Source organism: Equus quagga, chromosome 13 (assembly GCF_021613505.1).
Source record: "Equus quagga isolate Etosha38 chromosome 13, UCLA_HA_Equagga_1.0, whole genome shotgun sequence".
Taxonomy (NCBI): domain Eukaryota; kingdom Metazoa; phylum Chordata; class Mammalia; order Perissodactyla; family Equidae; genus Equus; species Equus quagga.
In genome coordinates this window covers 50401220-50420301 of record NC_060279.1, presented here as the reverse complement: position 1 = coordinate 50420301, position 19082 = coordinate 50401220, and the positions used below count along the sequence as shown (strand labels likewise).

General features: G+C 41.3%; 1 protein-coding gene across 10 annotated transcripts in view; it reads right to left on the bottom strand.

Moving 5' to 3' along the window:
• The window catches only part of FTO (FTO alpha-ketoglutarate dependent dioxygenase), a 352285-nt gene that overhangs the window by 240404 nt on the left and 92799 nt on the right, over positions 1 to 19082 (bottom strand). For all 10 annotated transcript variants that reach the window (XM_046682388.1, XM_046682389.1, XM_046682396.1 and 7 more), the window contains exon 3: positions 5917 to 6544. In XM_046682388.1, the coding sequence (XP_046538344.1) occupies positions 5917 to 6544 (628 nt within the window). The remainder of the gene's footprint in view (positions 1 to 5916; positions 6545 to 19082) is intronic.

Here is a 19082-nt window from a genome sequence, read left to right as displayed (position 1 = left end):
GATTGGCTATTATTTAAAAAGAAAAGCATAACCAGAAAACAAGTGTTGGCATTGATGTGGAGAAATTGGAATCCTTGTGCACGGTTGGTGGAAATGTAAGATGGAACAGTCATTGCAGAAAACAGCATGGAGGTCCCTCAAAAGAGTAAACATGTAATCATCATTTGATTCAGCAATTTCACTTCAAGGTATATACACAAAAGAATTAAGACCAGGGATTCAAACACACATCTGTACGCCAATGTTCATCGCAGTATTATTCACAATAGCCCAAGAGGGAAGCAAACCAAATGTCCACTGATGGAGGAGAAGATAAACAGAATCTGACATATGCATACAGTGAAATTTTATTCATCCTTAAAAAAATAAAAGTCTGACACATGCTACAACATAGATGAACCTTGAAGACGTTTGCTAAGTGAAATAAGCCACATACAAAAGGACACATACTGCATGATTTCTCTCATATGAGGTACCTAGAGCAGTCAAATTCTTAGAGACAGAAAGGAGCTAGGGGAAGTGGAACAGAAAGTTAGCATTTAATGGGTACAGAGTTTCACTCTGAGATGATGAAAAAGTTGTGGCGATGGTTGCACAACAATGTGAATGTACTTAATGCCACTGAACTATACATTTAGAAATGGTTAAAATGGTAAATCTTATCTTATATATATCTTACCACAATATAAAAGAATAAATTACTAATACACACAATATGGGTAAATCTCAAAATAATTATGTTAAGTGAAAGAAGCCAGACAAAAAAATAGTGCATATTGTATAATTCTATTTCTCTAAAATTCTAAAAAATGCACACTAATCTACAGTGACAGAAAAGAGATGAGTGGTTGCCTGAGGCAAGAGGCGAATGATGCAAGTGAGGGCAGGAAAGAGAGATTACCAAGGGCACAAGGAAACTTGGGTCACTATCTTGATTGTTGTGACAGTTTCACAGGTGTGCTAACACTTAGGAAACTGTAAACTTTAAATATTGTATGTAAATTACACCTCAATAAAGCTATTGTACAAGGGAAAAACAATCAGCCATTCTTGTAGGCCTAGCCTCCTCTTGACCGCTGGTCTTCTTTTCTCACCTGCACTGAACACGCCCACTCTTTTCTGGTGAAAAGACACAGCACCATCGATGAACATTTCCCATCAGCTCTGCCTCATCTAATCTGGGCCACCATCTCTAGGCTGGATTACTGCAACAGCCTCTTTCAGCTCTCCTGCTTCCAGTGCCTCCCTTCTTCTACTCTCCATCTCACTCCAAGGCCACGCCCGGTGCCTTGTACGACAGTATCACAAGGCCCTATCTCCTTCCCAGGCCCACTCCTAGGCTTCCCTCTCTGTCTTCACTTCTGTTACTTTTCCTCTTCTCTCCTTCTACTCGATCCACACTGGCTCCTCCTGAAACATCCCAACATCATGTCCCATCTCCCTAGACTGTTCGCCCTTCCTTCGCTCTCTGCTTCCAGTCTTTGCTCAAACGGTACCTTCTAAAGGAAGCTTGACTTTCCTATTCAGAACTGTGAGCCTGTGCCTCACCCTTGTTACACAGTCTTCTTCTTTGCTTATTTTCTGTCCCTCCTTGCTAAAGCGTCAGCTCCATGAGGGCAGAGATTTTTGTTTATTGTTGTATGTTCAGCATCTAGAAGAGTGCCTGACAAATAGTAGATGCTTACTATTAACCGAAGAAATAACTGCATGGGGGTAAACAAAAAAAAAAAATGTGACTTATAAGACCAAACAAGTTTTACTGAGCAATATAAGTGACTTCAGAAATAACAGGACGTGGCATGACACAATCAAACAAACAAGGTCAAATGCGCTTTGAGACCTTAGACAGGGATGCTGGGAGGCTAAGCAAAACATTAAGTATCATAGCATTTTTTAAAATTATGAATGCTCCAAAACTCCTAGCTGCAATTACATTCTATCTTTTCATGGTCTCAAATGTGAGCTAAGAAATATAGAGCTACTCATTTCAAAACAAAGATTTAAGAATTATGGGAACAAATTCCCATCCTTAAGTGGCTTCAACCTTCCCTGAGTCAAAGACATAAACGAGAATCCTAGAGTTCTAAGAAAAGTGTTGTGAAGTCTCTGCTTTCTAGACTATCACATCCTTAGCAGGAATCGCACCTTGGCCTCTCTGCCTTCTCCAGCTGTGCCCTTCACGGGAAACCTGAAAAATTAGTATCAAGAATCTGCAATACCTGACACTAGTTAAAATTCTTAAGAATTGTTTTTTGTATAAAGACCATGGTTGCAGAAAATGTTTCCTTCCAAACAAAAATGGTAACCAATAGTTATTGTTCAGGTGGTCTTTTTGAAGGTATTCCAGGCAAAGAACAAGGTGTAGGACTATATTAAACAGTGGGTTGTTAATGTCTCCCCCGCTACAATTTGTTTTCTTATATCTAGGAGTAACAAGCAATCGCCAGCAAGGCTAGCATAGGAAAATCAAATACTCTGCCTATTTACACATGGTTCCCCAGAGCCATTCCTGATTAAAAACTGTACCATTTCAATCCTCCTACTGGAAGATATCTATTAACTAGAACTGCTTGTGAAGCCAATGAATTTAGTACATAATTACACATATCCTATACAATTACTGATCAATGACCTCTACTCAGGGAAATAAACCAAAGAGGGATGATTGGCTCTTTATAAATCTACATGAAGATGTCACTGGGAAAGGATATTGAGAGCACATTCCTAAAAGATCTTAAGCTTCCAGTGAATTTAATTTCGGCAGGAAGTAATCACTTCTGTTTCTGAACTGCCAATGCATTTTAAATAAACTTCTCCTGTGGCATGTAACACTTTTTTGTCACTAAGTAACTACTTGACCTTGGACAAGTCACTTCCATTCTCCCTGCCTCAGTGTTTTCATCTGAAAAATGAGAGGCTTGAACTAGGTGATTTCAAAAGTCCCTTCCAGATCTGGCATTTCATCATTTCACAACTATGATCACGAGAGCATCCGTTACTTCACCTATCCTTTCAAGGCATGAAGGGCACCTGATTGACCTTTGGAGTCTCCACACTGTCTCGAACAGCCCACTGAACCTCCCTTAGCAATTGCTCCACAAACACGTTCAAGGACGCAGAAAAGAGTACAGCTGGTTGAAATTTCCACTCTCTTTGCCCGCTTTAAGCCCTTCCCAACACAACCATGATTTTAACCCGATGGCCCTCTTCAAGTTCACCCTCACCACACCTCTGGCAGGATTACAGGGGGCCAGAGAAATAAACAGATCCTTTGTCACCTAGAAGTCACCTGGAAGAAATGCACTCGCCAAATTTTCAAGGCACATGCTTTGTAAACCATCTGACCCAACATCACACACACAGGCAGAGACCTAGAGTTCCAGTTCATAGAAGAAGGTAATCTAACGCCTTCCAATCAGCTGAGAGGATGTGTTAAAAGCTCCAGCAGATGTCGTGGGGAGAGAGAAGTGAGGTGGCCAAGAGAGGGGAGGGCATCAGGATGTGCAAGGAAGAGCAAGTAGAACGTTTCCTTAACCTTTCCAGAGGCAGACATTTCAAAAACTCAAACTGCAGGGATAGGAGATACCTGCTCATAAGGCATTTAGCCTTAGCTGTTGGGACTCTGAAGCCAGAATGTCTAGGTTCAAATCTTAGCTTTGCTAATTAATCACTGTATGACCTTGGAAAAGTTCATCATCCTTCTGTGCCTCAGTTTGCTCATCGGTAAAGTGAAGATAAGAGTACTACTTCATTCATAGAGTTGTTGGAAAAATAAAATGAATACATGTAATGCTTATACCACTGCCTGGCCCATAGTAGGTGCTCAAGAAATGAGAGCTTTCAGTACTGCTGTCATTATTAGACAGAGTTCCGGGAATCTCAGGGGCTAAGAAAACAAAGGAATTACACCGCACAGATTCAAAGTCTGCACTTCCCTCCCCTAGGTGATAACTGGAAGGATGAACCTTTATATATTTACGTATATTTGTCTGTGTTATCAGTCTAAACTACTGTCAACCACACAAACTACTAATTAAAAATTTAGGGGCCGGGCCAGTGGCGCAGCGGTTAAGTGCGCATGTTCCGCTGTGGCGGCCTGGGGTTCGCCGGTTCAGATCCCGGGTGCAGACATGGCACCGCCTGGCACGCCATGCTGTGGTAGGTGTCCCACATATAAAGTAGAGGAAGATGGGCACGGATGTTAGCTCAGGGCCAGTCTTCCTCAGCGAAAAGAGGAGGATTGGCAGCAGTTAGCTCAGGGCTAATCTTCCTCAAAAAAAAACCAAAAAAAAATTAAATTCCTTTCTAAACGATATTCTAGATTTCAAAAACGACTCAATCACCCACGCTCTGGAAGTACAATAGGACTATTAAACTGTAGGGCTGAGGGCGCACAAAGACATCTTTGTAGAAGTCTGAGCTACCACATACCACTGCCTCAGTTTCAGAGAGATGCCTCCTTAAGAAAGAAACTAACAAACTCCACTGTTCGCTCACATCAGAGTTCTTGGATGTGACAGTTGTTAGTCCCTGGCAAGGCCTTATTCAAGATCAGAGGATCTTGGTTCTTCCCATTAGCACAGCATCAAATCCCCTTCAAGCAATTTTCTTAGGTCAGCATCATTATTTGAGATGCCAGGGAAACTAGTGACATTTCCAACCACCCAACTAGCTCCTTGTTTTGGGCTGAAGACATAAGGTAAAGTTAGGAAATATTTTACCTATCCTGAGGAAATTTGTGAGATGGGGAAATGGTAAGAAATTTAAGAGAACCAAGAAAATTTCTTATTAAAATCCCTTTTCCAAAGCAGTCGTTTTAGTTTAATAAAACGTTTAAATAAAAAACAAATAACACCACAACAAAATCCCATTAAAAAACTAGAGTTTTCAGAAAATAATGACCCTTAAAAGTTCCAGATCATTTCCTGATGGGCTATCTAGAACTGTGGTTCCCCACACATCTTTCATAAACAAGTAGAAGGGTTAAAGAGGTGAAAGAGCTAACACTTTGTCTTGTATTTCTTTATCAAATTATCAGGCAAAGAAGAAAGTCAGCAATGGTCACACTGCCCTCAAGACGTTCAACTACATTTTTTACAATCCTGTTCTGAAAAAGAATCCTGTTCTGTCCTAAACACACAGAAACTGAAGAAAAAAGAAGGAAAAGCTGGCAGACCACAAAAAAGATAGTCTATGATCTCTGTTCCAAGGGGACCAGATTTCAGAAACTGCAAGAATGAGGTTGCCACAGCATTCCTATTAGGTCTCAAACTGCAGATCCGATGGGGGGTAGGGGGGCGGGGCAGGGAGCTGGAGGGTTTCCTGAAAATAGAGAACTGTCTGCTTACAAAACCCACCTCAACTGCTTCTGGCAAGGAAGGACAGTAGTCAAAACTGTATGAGGCCGAGAACAAATCCATATTTGACAAATCACTCCCATCAAGACAGCGATGTCAACCATAATGAAATATTTTGGCAAGGCTGGAAATGCGCACCTGTGGGAACCTGGAAAGATTTGACAGGTTTTTGCTTTCCTGGCCCTTTATCAGCAAGTTAATTATAGCAACTGTACGATCTACTCAGAGCTTTAGAGAAAGGCAGTTGGCTGTATGAAACCAAGATGCTGCTCTCCTGGGCATGGGAAAGACAAAACGACAGTAGTGCTTAAACACGAAAACAGTCTATCTGAGTACAATCTAACAAAGAGCTAGATAGCACAGCTGGATGAGAAAGAGGTATATTCTGCAGAGATATGGGTGTGCAAGCCTAAAACATGATACCTGTTTAGATACCACATGATACCTATGTAGATACACACAAATACACAAACACACACACACGCACGTAAGTCTCCAGAGCCTACACGGCTCCGGTGATGCTACATTCAGGACTGCTTCTTCACAGAGCAGACTGTACCTTCACAGCTATAACTGTACACTGCCACCGCTGACCTTTCCACCAGATTTTCATCGTGATGCCAGCTCACCGCCATTTTCCCCATGCCAAAGTAAGGCTCCTCTTTCAGGTATGGCATTTTCTGAGGATCCATGAAATTCAACAAAGTTACGTTGTATGCTGCTCTGTTCTTAATGTCCATTTCATCTTGTCCATCAAAGGATGACCCCATACCAAGCCTGGGGAAATCTGGCCCTATGCACACTGGCACGGCATCGATATTAGCTTTGTCTTTGGCAGCGAGTTCTTCCAAAGCCTGGATGGTCTCTGTCTGCAGGTAGTCATTGAGCTTGAGGAAGCTCTGACAAGCAGCAGCTATTTCAGCCTCGTTGTATTTGGCATTAGAACCCTTCACTGGCCAGGGCACCGTGAAGAGCCTGGTGTTCAGGTACTTGTAGGTGCAGCCTGGGTTACCAATGAGGATGCGAGACACTGGAGTGAGCAGATCTTTGCCTTGGATCCTAACCAGGTCCCGAAATAAGCAGCCGTGCTTGTGCAGTGCGAAAAAGGCTTCCTGAACCTCCTTGTGGAGCTCCTCGGGGACGCTGCTGGCTTCTCGGAGAATCAGCTTAGGATATTTCAGCTGCCACTAAAACAAAACAAAGCAAAAAGAGGTGGTTATGAATAGCTATAATTTTATTCTTTCCAAAAGTGTGTTTCTTTGCAAGCACTAAGAGAAGAAAAAACCATCAGGTAGTATTTCCAAACAGGATTCTTATCTCTCTGGCCTAAAACAGAAGACTAAATAAAACAAGCGTCATCAACTCCCCAGCCAAGGTTTTCAAGCACAAGCTCAAACAATTAAAACTCTTTAATGTAAATAAAACAGTCATAATAATCTGGGCTTTGATCTACCAGCCTCCCTGTATGACCACCTGTCCCCACCCTCAGTCTGTCTTCCAGCCTTTGCCCTCCCAGAAAACACAATTTTATTAATTAACTGCTTAACACCTAGTTTGAAGTGCTTACTAAGCGCAGTGTACTATTCTAAACGATTTATACACATTAACTCACTTACTTCTCACAACTTTAGGTAGTAGCACTATTAGGATCTCCCATCTATAGAGGAGAACACTGAAGCACAGAGAATTTTCAAAATGGGCCCAAAGCCACACAGCTGATAAACACTGGAGCTGGAATTCGAAGCCACTGGGCTCCAGAGGCGGGCTCTAGGAGCATGAGTTCTTAATATCGAGATTGCACTGCCTCTCAATAAATGACAAGCTAGTTTCTGCTTCAACACTGTCACTAAAAGAGAAATGAGTTCTTTCTGGGACTTACACACTAAGTCCTGTGAACACAAGAGCCATGACAATTTTGTTCACAACTATAATACCAGTGCCCAGAATGTACTCAGTAAATGCTGAATGAATGAATGAGTATTCCACTGCAATTCAGAAAGTTGGAATAATTCTACTGGTGTCACTGGAGGAGAGTACTATAAGATAATTCCCTCCTCTAAAGCAGAAGTACATGCATTTATTGATGTGGTTTAGGACTGCATTATCTTCTCAGCTACCCTTCTGGCTCCTAGGGCTGCACATACAAAGTAGTGTCAAGCGAGAGTTCCCTGATTCTATATGAAACTGACATTTTTTAACCAAAGCACAGGATTTTACATTTACCCCTATAAAGTTTAATCTGACCGGTTCCTTCTTAGCATTGTGTTGCCCACCATTTTTTTTTTTTGAGGAAGTTAGCCCTGAGCTAACATCTACTGCCATCAATCCTCCCCTTTTTGCTGAGGAAGACTGGCCCTGAGCTAACATCCGTGCCCATCTTCCTCTACTTTATATGTGGGACACCTGCCACAGTATGGCATGCCAGGCGGTGCCATGTCCGTACCTGGGATCCGAATCAGCGAACCCCAGGCCGCCAAAGCAGAACGTGCGTGCTTAACCACTGCGCCACCGTGTTGCCCACCATTTCTGACACACATTCCTTCTATATCTTCATTCAATAATTACCATTTATATGATAAACAGGGCAAGACGATTTATTCTTCTACACATTTTTTTTCACTCAACATATGTCTAGCACCTACCAAACACTAGACAGAGATAAGCTTCCTGCCCTCACAGAGCTTTCTATCAAATCAGGTAAATAAATATGGAGAAGCAATCCCAAATCGTGTTAAGTACTAGGACAGAAACAAACCAATAGGAAATCTGTCATTAGAGAAGGAAAGACTCTAAGGAGCTGGCATTTACACTGAGATCTTCAGAAGAAGGCACCAGCTGTGGACGAGCTAGGGAAAGAGCTTCCCAGAAAGAGGGACCAAAAAATTACAAAGGCACTGAGGATGGAGACCAGACTACTCTAGAGACAAAAGAAGGCCAGTTTTACTAGAGCAAAGAGCTAAAGGCAGAGTGAATGCGATGAGGATGAAGAGGAAGGCAGAGGCTGCATCACACTGAGCCTGGGAGGTCAAAGAAAGGGCTCCAGATCTCACTCCTGGTGCACTGGAGCACTTCAAGGGGAGACGAGTCATTTGATTTACATTTTATAAAAATCATTCAGTTAAAATATTGGGCATGGGTCGGAAAGAGGCAAATGTAAAAGTGAAGAATCCTATTAGGTGCTATTACAACCGTCGAGAAGAAAAGTGATGACGGTCTGAGTTAGAGACAGAGATAAGTGGGCAGATAAAATTCATATTTTATAGGCAGAGCAAAAGGATGCACTTATGGACTGGATGTGAGGGATGAAGAAAGGAAGGAAGTTATACACGACTTCCAGATTTCTGGATTTAATAACTGAATAAACAATTTACAATTTTTTTAAACAAGGAAGACTGGGATAAAACAGGAATGGTAGGGGAAGAATAAGAAGGAAGGAGGGGCTCCATTTCAAAGCTGTAGCCATTAAGATGCCCATGAAATCTTCAGACGGGAATAGCCAGGGGGCAAGTGGATATACAGACCTAGAGCTCAGAGGGAAAAGTGGGGCTAGGGAAACCAAGGTGGGAATTGTCAGTACACGGCTGATTTTTAAAGACCTGGAAATGAGATCTCCTAGGGAAACAGCACGAATACAGAAGGCAGCCCAAAGCCACTTTCTGAGTCACAGAGGAAGGCTCAGCCAAGGAGACCAGCTAGAAAACCAGGAGTGTACTACTGCAGAAGCCAAAAGACAGGAGTGTTGCAAGAAGGATAGAGTAGTCAACTATGTCAGCTGCCCCTGAGAGGCCAAGAGACATGAGGACAGAAATTACCCACTAGACCTGGCAGCACAGAAATCACTGATGACAATGACAAGAGCAATTTCAGCAAAGTGGTGAGAATGAGAGTCATATGAGAGTAGGCTGACGATGGAAAGAATGAGGATGAAGTGGGGATGGCATGTATAAACAAATAATAAATAAATGGCATGTATAAATGGCATGTATAAACAGAAACAGAAACATCATACTTCCTGCTTACATATCTCATGAAGAGAGCAACGTAATCTAGTAAGCAAGAGACAGAGCATTCTGGATCCATGAGCAAACTCTAATGTTGTCACTAAACTGGCTATTCCCTGAGCTCCATGAGGCCTCAGTATACTTGAAGCATATCTAACTAGCAGCAGTGCTTAAGAAGAGAATGTCTTTACACCTTCTTAACAATTCCAGTGTTCTTCAAATAATCCTTAGTATAAAATCTTAAAGAACAATAAGATAACCTCTAAGAACTTTGTTTTGGAACACACTCCCTCGAGGAGTGAGAGAGGAAGAGGACTGGAAAAAAATACACGCATATATACATACACATACCATTCTGCTGTTATTGCTCCACACATACGGGGCTGGAGACTCCAGAAGATATACCTAACACAGTGACACAGAACTCTTAGGACCTGGGAACTCACATACCATTTGAGTATCACATGTAAACACTCTGACATTAAAAACAGCATTGTATGAAAAGATAACCCTCAAGTGGGAGAAAAATGTTTGCAGATGACATATCCAATAAGGGGTTAATTGCCAAAGAATTAAAGATGTTCAACATCACTAATTATCAGGGAAATGCAAATCAAAACAACGAGATATCACCTCACGCCTGTCAGAATGGTTATGATCAAGAAAAGAAGAAATAACAAGTGTTGGAGAGGATGTGGAGAAAAGGGAACATTGCTGCTGGGAATGTAAACTGGTGCAGCCACTATGGAAAGTAGTATGGAGACTTCTCAAAAAATTAACAATAGAAATCCCACATGATCCAGCTGTCCCACTACTGGGCAGTAATCTGAAGGATGTGAAATTAACAGTTCAAAGAGATTTATGCGTCCCTTTGTACATTGCGACATTATTCACAACAGCCAAGATGTGGAAGCAACCCAAGTGCCTGTCAATGGATGAATGGATAAAGAAGATGTGGTGTACATATATACAATGGAATACTAGTCAGCCACAAAAAAAAGAGAAAATCATGCCATTTGTGACAACATGGATGGACCTTGAGGGTATTATACCAAGCGAAGTAAGTCAGAGAATGACAAATACTGTATCATCTCACTCATATGTGGAAGATAAACAAACACATAGATAAGGAGAACAGTGGTTACCAGAGGAGGAGAGTGTGGGAGGAGGGTGAAAGGGATAAGGGGGCACACATGTATGGTGACAGATAAAAACTAGACTACTGGTAGTGAACAGGATGCAGACTACACAGAAGCTGAAATATAATAATGTAAACGTGAAATTTACACAATGTTATAAGCCAATATGACCTCAATAAAAAAACAAATAAAATTTTAAAAAAATAAATGAAAGCAGCACTCTAAAAATGAAACAATAATAATGACATGGGAAAGTATTAAAAACAAATTTTTTTTCACTGATATCTCATGTCCCTTTGCCCTCCGACCACATCTGCTTCTTTTCCTACAGGCCTCTCGGACCCAGCACTTCACCACTTCCCCTTCAAGCCAGGCTCTTTCCCCCACCCTCTACTGGCAGGTCCTTTTCATCCTCCAGGTCACTTTTCTCAGAGAAACCTTCCCTGAATTTCGGCTCTCAAATAGGTATCCCCCATTATTATTCATCACACACATTACTTATCTTTCATAGCACTCATCAATCTCTAACTATATATTCATTTGAACTATTTTTGTTTAATAATCTCTCCTACAAGACTGAAATCTCCTAGAAGAAGGAGATGGTAGCAATTTTATTCTCCATTATATCTCCGGCACTTGGCTTAAATATAAGTGCCAAGATTTCTTTATAAGAACAACAGAATAAAAGCTTTAAGACAGATAGAAAGCAGATTAGTGAATGTCTGGGCAGGGGATGGGAGAGAAGACTGACTGCAAAGAGGCATGAGGGGTCTTTCTGGGATGCTGGAAATGTCCAAAAGTTATTGTGGTGATGGTTGCACAACTCTGCAAATTTACCAAAAATTAACGAATTGTACAATTTGAAAAGATGAATTTTATGGTATATAAATTGGACATACACAAAGCTCATCAATAAAGTGTTTTAAAAGGAAAGACTGATATATTTGAATCATATTAATACACAATTTTAAACTTTTGCATAAAAAGAATTATAAAATGAAAAGGCAAACACTAACTGGAGAAAAATATTTGCAATCTATATGACAGAAATAGACTTAATATTCTTAATAAAGAACCATTCCAAATTTAAACACAAATATATATACAGACAAAACTATACATATATATAAATAGAAAAATTCACACATAAATTAATAGAGATGGTGCTTAAACATAGAAAAAAAAATTTAACTGCACCAAAGTCAGAAAAATACAAATTAAGATAATTTGTATTAAATTATATTTAATTTGGTTTTCCCTATCATATTTGCAAAAAATAAAATTTTATCATAGTAATACACATTTTGGTGAAGACAAAATCAAATATTCTGATAGTCTGTAATTAGGAATGCAAATTATTACAACCTTGCTTAAGGCCAATTGGACAAAATCTATCAGAATCTAAACATGTGCATATCTTTTCACCTACTTATTCTAAGAATTTATCACAGGGAAATAATTAGAGAAATATACCAAGATTATAAGGATATTTATGATACTGTTATTTATAATAATTGAAAACTAAAAACTACCAAAATGCCCAATGATGAATTAGAGGGGAAAATGGTACATCTATGTGATGGAATACTAAAGTAACACATTTTAGAAGAATTTTTTATTTTTTTATGAAAAAATCTAAGTAACAAACTGTTGTTACACAAGAAATTAGTTAACAAGATATTTAGATAACAGAATCCTAGTTTCATAAAAAGAAAAAAATGTATATTTGTAAACACTCACAGAAAAAAAGATTTGGCAAAAATATGGTCAAAAGTTCATGGTGGTTATCTCTGGGTAGTGAACTTCAGTGTAATTTTAATTTTCTTCCTTAGATATCTGCATATTTTTCAAATATTCCAAAGTAAATGTAAAATACTTTTAAATCAGAAAAATTCAAGGAACAGATGTTGTATTCAAATTTTTGAAATTTTTGATTTCATGATATTTTTTATATTTGCCAGGAGATTCTTTTTTTTTTTTTTTTTTTAAAGATTAGTTCCTGAGGGGGCTGGCCCCGTGGCCGAGTGGTTAAGTTCGCGCGCTCCGCTGCAGGCGGCCCAGTGTTTCGTTGGTTCGAATCCTGGGCGCGGACATGGCACTGCTCATCAAACCACGCTGAGGCAGCGTCCCACATGCCACAACTAGAAGAACCCACAACGAAGAATATACAACTATGTACTGGGGGCTTTGGGGAGAAAAAGGAAAAAAATAAAATCTTTAAAAAAAAATAAAAAAAAAAAAAAGATTAGTTCCTGAGCTAACATCTGTTGTCAATCTTCTTCTTCTTTTTTTTGCTTTTTCTCCCCAAATCCCCCCAGTACATAGTTGTATATTCTAGTTGTGGGTCCTTCTAGTTGTGGCATGTGGAATGCTGCCCCAACATGGCCTGATGAGCGATGCCATGTCCTCGCCCAGGATCCAAACTGGCGAAACCCTGGGCCACCGAAGCGGAGTGTGCAAACTTAACCACTCAGCCACGGGGCTGGCCCCCGGCAAATTCTTTTTGATGACCCTGAATTTTCAAAAATTTTCAATATAACTTCTGGTACTATTTAAATCTGATTTGAAATGTTGTTCAATGAATACACAAATGAACAGAAATAATAATAATTGGCTAATTTAAATAATTAGCCAATAAAAATTGGCTAATTTTGTCACTATTTCAAGAAAACGCAAGAGAGAAAATCCCCAAACCTCCACACACTCTCCTATTATTTATAAAGTGCTTACATTAGTGCCTGACACATCAAAGTGTCATGTAGTGTTTGTTAAATTTTTCTCTAAAGAGAACAAGTTACTCGAGAAAAGAAGGGAACGTTAAATACTTTACTATTAATTCAGTCTTTCAAACAAGTAAGTGCACTCTCCATTGTGGACAGGTACGTGTGGAACATCAGACATCACACAATAACGTGGAACAGCTGCTGGCAGATCTTCAAATAGGTTAGAATTTTTTCGTTTAAACTCATTAAAGTTTTTCCAGGGAGGGTACAGTCATGCAATTATATTAATAGTTGTCTGGTCACAGAATATATTTCTTGAGATCTACAAAAGAATCTGACATAAATGACGATTACATAGTTTAATAAGCATTTGGAAGGGTATTTTTGATATAAGTTGCCAACATGCCAGGCCCTTATCAATGGCTGAAAGATGTGGAATGCTAGGTTCTCTGGAGAATAGGCTTTCTTTTCTACCTATTTTAAACCATTATATAAAAATTCTACCTCTTCTCATATCAAGGGATGCTTCTGAAAGAATTTCATCATACTGAGAAGTCAGAACTGGTGTTAAATGAATAAGAGAGAAGTTTACAGGAGGTGAAAGTTCACCTACATGAAGCCCACTGGAACTCAACCTTCAATACAGCTAAATAAAATTGAAAATCTTCGTGACTTAGGAAATGCCCCTCACTTAATAGTGTTAGGATACTCTGATTCATGGGAGTATACTTCTAATCTGGCTGTTCATAGATCTTGCTGGTAACATTTTATATTTTGCACTCTATAGAAATGTGCACTATATTGGTCATAATATTTTCTACATAACTTTTATTACAAAAAGCTTATGTCCTGGGGCTGGCCCGGTGGCGCAGCAGTTAAGTGCGCATGTTCTGCTTCGGGGGCCCGGGGTTCACCCGTTCGGATCCTGGGTGCAGATATGGCACTGCTCGGCAAGCCATGCTGTGGTAGGTGTCCCAACTATAAAGTGGAGGAAGATGGGCATGGATGTTAGCTCAGGGCCAGTCTTCCTCAGCAAACAGAGGAGGATGGGCGGCAGATGTTAGCCCAGGGCTAATCTTCCTCAAAAAAAAAAAAAAAGAAAAGCTTATGTCCCAAGACAAATGGGCTAGAAACTTATTTGGCCCAGCTTCCAGCTGCATGATGCTGAGCTGTCTTCCAAAGGAAGCGCTCTTCTAAATCACTGCTTAGGCCTTGCTACAGCTATCACAAGCAGTCTTGTGATGACATGTGGTATGCTACAAAGTGACCCAAAGATGCCTGTTCATTCGTTCATTCAATAGTTCAGTTTTTTTAATTTAAAATTTACTGAATATCCACTATGTACCAGACACTGCACAAAGTGCCATAAATACAACAAAAACTAGTTAGGTTCTGTTTTATAGCATCTCACAGTCTTAACCGTATACACAGAAATATAAACCAATAGTTAGAGAAGAATTTATCATAATAGAAGTATGAATATACTACTACAGAGCAGGGAAGAAATAATTAGGAAGGAAATCTGGAAATTCTCATTTATTGAATACATATTTATCCAGCACATACTATTTGCAAACCACGAGGTGTTGGGAATACAGAGAGACCAAAACTTTACACGCTCTCCGGGAGCTCATATTTATATATATAGTATATAAGTATATAGTGTATATATAGCTCATCATATATATAGTATTTTCCTTATTTATTATTTACTTATTTACTTAGTAGAATATATAGTATTTTAGACTGTGCTAAGTGCTATGGAGAGAAATAAATCCAAGTAAGCAGGATAGGAGTGGGAGAGGTGAAGGTTGCTACTCTGCACGGGATGGTCAGAGACGGCCTCTCTGATAAGATGACGACTGAGCAGAGGAATGCAAGAAATGAGGATGGCAGCCCTGCAGACACCTGGGGAAAGAGAGTTCCAGGCTGAGGGAACATTAAGTGCAAAGGCCTCGGGGAGGAGTGTGCTTGGTTTATTCTAGGAAGAGCAGGAAGGCCAGAGCGGGAAGAGGAGGGGGCGGGGAGAAAATGAGAAAATCGGGAAATAAGGGGAGAGAATTGGTCAGGAACCAGGTCAGGAACCAGATCTTGTGCTTTGTAGGTGAATGTACGGGCCTAGGCTTTTACTCTGAACAAGACGGGAAGCTGTCCGAGGGCTCTGAGCAAGACAGTGTACGAGCTGATTTGTTTTAAAAAGAGCACTACTACAGATGCTGTCCGAAAACGGCCTGGGGCGGGGCAGGAAAAGTTCGGAGGCTATTACAACCCTGTTAGAAAGAGATGATGGCAGCTTTGGCCATAGTGTTCACAGCAGAGGTAATGAGAAATGGTCAGATTTTTAACATATTCTGAAGGCAAAACAAGTGGGATTTCCTGGTATCTTCACAGAAGAGGTTGGATTTAAGCAATGTCTTTAAGGGTGAGTACATGCCCACCTGACAGAAAGGGGGGAGGAGGGTACTCCAGACCAGGGCATAATAGGCACAAAGGCACGGAAGGACGGAAGGGCACAGAGGAGCCAGGGTGCAGCAAGAAACTCTGTACGACACGAGTTGAAGGTTGGACAGCGTGTTAGGCAATGGGTGGAGATCAGACCAGAGAGGCAGTTTGGGGTCACACAGTCAATGACTTTATAGGATATGCTGAGGAGTCTGAACTCTACCTGAGAGGCAAGAGAGACCCAGCAAAAATTATAAAACAAGGAGTGACAAGCCAGACATATTTATAGGGACACAATTCGTATGGCACTGGAGAGGGCATAAGGAACACCAATTAGGAGAATGTTAAAACCGTGTTGGTGGAAGGTGATAAATGAGGGTCTCAACTGAGAGTGTGTTGGTGGAACTGAAAAAGAAGAAACAATCTGAGAGATTCTGAAGAGGCAGGATGGCCAGGGCCCAGCGGCTGAACGAAGGATGGCAGCCGTGGGGAGAAGCTGAGGATAGCAGGGTTTCTAATTTGAAGAGGAGGACAAGGGGGATGCCACTAGAGAGGAGAATGGACAGCAGGTTCCACGTAAAACAGATCCTTACCAAAATGTAAGTCATATCCTGTCGCACCTGTGCTCCAATCCCTCTCATGTCGCCTCATCTCCCCCAGAGTCACGGCCAGTGTTCTCACAGACAGCAAGGCCCTGTAGAGTCGGGCTACTGCTCTCTGATCTCATCTCCTTCTACTCGCCCAACTCTCTCACATCGCTCCAAATATGTTAGGCTCCAGTGCTCTTCCTCAAACATCTCTTAGAGGCTCTGCTGTGCCCTATGTCCGGAACATTCTTCCATAAGTATCTACATGGCTTGCTCCTATGCCTCCATAAGGTCTTTGTTCAAATGTCACCACAAGAAGGCCTTCTGTAACCACCCTATTTGCAAGCCCCCACTTAGCGTGGTATTTCCCATCCCCTGTATCTGCTTTGTTTATCTCCACACCAGTTTTCCCTTGCGATGTTTATTTTTCAGTTATTTTTTTTTCAATTTCTACTCCTTTCTCCTCCACCCACCTCACAAGAAATAAGCTCAAAGAAGGCAGGAATCTGTTGTCCGTTTCACAACTCCATCTCTAATGCCAAAAACATTACCTGGCACAGAGTGGGCGAGCCAAATGCATTTGTTTCATTAAGTGAGTAATAAATTCACACGCATCCTGCTGAGTTAGATGTGCCCACAAGACTCCCAGGTGGGGCCGCGCAGTGGGCAGTTGGAACTGGAGCACTGGAGGGCACAAGGGACAGCAGCGATCGAGACACGAGGTTTGGGATCAGCGGGACAGAAGCACCGGAGTCCCAGAAGCACCAAGAAACACAGTGGGACGGTATTTCACAGTCAGACCCAGGAGCCAGACAGCCTTTGCTCAAACCTTGATCTTGACACTTCTTGCTTATAAATCTTGAACAAAGTTTTAAACCTCTCTGTGCCTCAGTTTCCTCCTCTCTAAAACGGAATTTTAAAAAAACATGCCCCAGAGGGTTGTGGTAAGATTTAATTGAGCAAATATGTGTGAGGCACTGAGAACGTGCCAGAACAACCTGGCACATGGAAAGCACACAAGAATTGAAAGCAGTGGGGAATACCGAGGAGAGCAGCATTTTCTCTAGGTAAGAGGGGTGGCATTCGTGGATCTGGAGGCCAGAGTTGTTTTCTGTGTAATCCTCATTCCCTTGTGCTCTGTGGTGAACCAACAGAGGTTCTCTCGGCTTTTCTGCTTTGAGTTTGTTGTTGTGTTTGTTTCCTCTATGGTCTTATCAGAAACCAAGAAACCTGTCTGCAGGTGTTTTGAATGTGAGCCTGCATACTGGCAGGCGTACAGTACAGTGGAAAGAGCATGGCTCTGCAGTCAGATAAATACGGGCCTGAACTCCAGCTCTGCCACTCAGAAACGTGACCACCTTAGTCTCCCGGTTTCTAAAAGAGGAATGATAAAGCCTGCCTCAAGCACCTCAAGGCTGAAGAAGAGCAGTTGCGGAACATCTACCTGTGGAATGAATGAATGAGGCTGCCGTGAGGATTAAATGTGAGGGTGCTCATAAAACACGGAGCACGGTGGGGGCAGGCCCGGTGGTGTAGCGGTTAAGCTCGCACGTTCCACTTCAGCGGCCCGAGGTTCGCCGGTTTGGATCCCGGGTGTGACCTATGTACTGCTTGTCAAGCCACGCTGTGGCAGGCATCCCATATGTAACATAGAGGAAGATGGGCACGACTGTTAGCTCAGGGCCAGTCTTCCTCAGCAAAAAGAGGAGGACTGGCAGCAGATGTTAGCTCAGGGCTAATCTTCCTAAAAAAAAAAAAACCCAAAAAAACATGGTTCATGGGCCCTGGCAAACGGGCAGTCCCTGGCAAAAGGTCAACAAACAGATCCAATGTGGAAGCTACAAAAAAGTCTTGTTTTTATGACTGGCAGCTGGATTGGCATTCCTGTGGCTAGGGCCTATTTAAGGGACCCAATGTCAGGGCTGAACTTTCTATTTATTCATGTCATTAAAAAGCATTTTCACTTCATCTTTGAAGAGCAGAGATTGACTTTACTAAGGTTTTGTTGAAGCACTCAGCCTTATTATAAGGTGCACTTAAAGTGATTAGATATTGGTATCGGGTTTGCTGTGCGTCTTGGAAGATAAAAGAGAACCTTGATAGTCGTTCTGTTTGCCCTTGAGTTTCCTTTTATCCCCAGTGTGCGGCTGCTCGGAGCGCAGTGGCTGATAACCTCTGTGTTTAATTCTTCATGTACTACTCTCACCACACAAAAGCTCAAACGGCTTGGCAGCTGCTTTACACAATGTGTGTAATCATGTACCAGAAGGCTTCTATCTACAAAAATATTAGTAAGGATTTAAGAACTGATTGCACTTTGTGGGTTTACCCGTTTTAAGGGTACTTTTTAAAATTATTGTTTTCCTGATTACAAAAGAAAACATGTTCATTTAAGATAATTTGGAAAACTAGGAAAGCTCAAAGGAGAGAAAACCCTACCACCTCTGGCATATAACAGTTCTATATACTTCCTGCGAGTCTTTCCAGATGCCCTGGGGAGGAGTGTACGTACGTAAAAGCAAAATGCAAATCATGTTAATCATTATTTTATTACTTGCTTCTTAAACTAGCTAATGCACACATTAATTCATTCGTCCATTCAAGGAAATTCCTTACACACCTACTAGGAGCCAGGCACTGTAAAAAGGACAGAGGGTAAGGGAGAACAGCGTATGAAACATTACAATAAACTAAGATAACAAAGGTACACATAAAGTACTACAGGTGCACACAAGAGGGAGCAGAGGTGTCAGGGAAGCGGCCTACAGGAGACGGCACAGGAGCTGTTACTAACAGGTCAGGTAACAGAGGAGTTCACCAAGGAAGGGAGGCG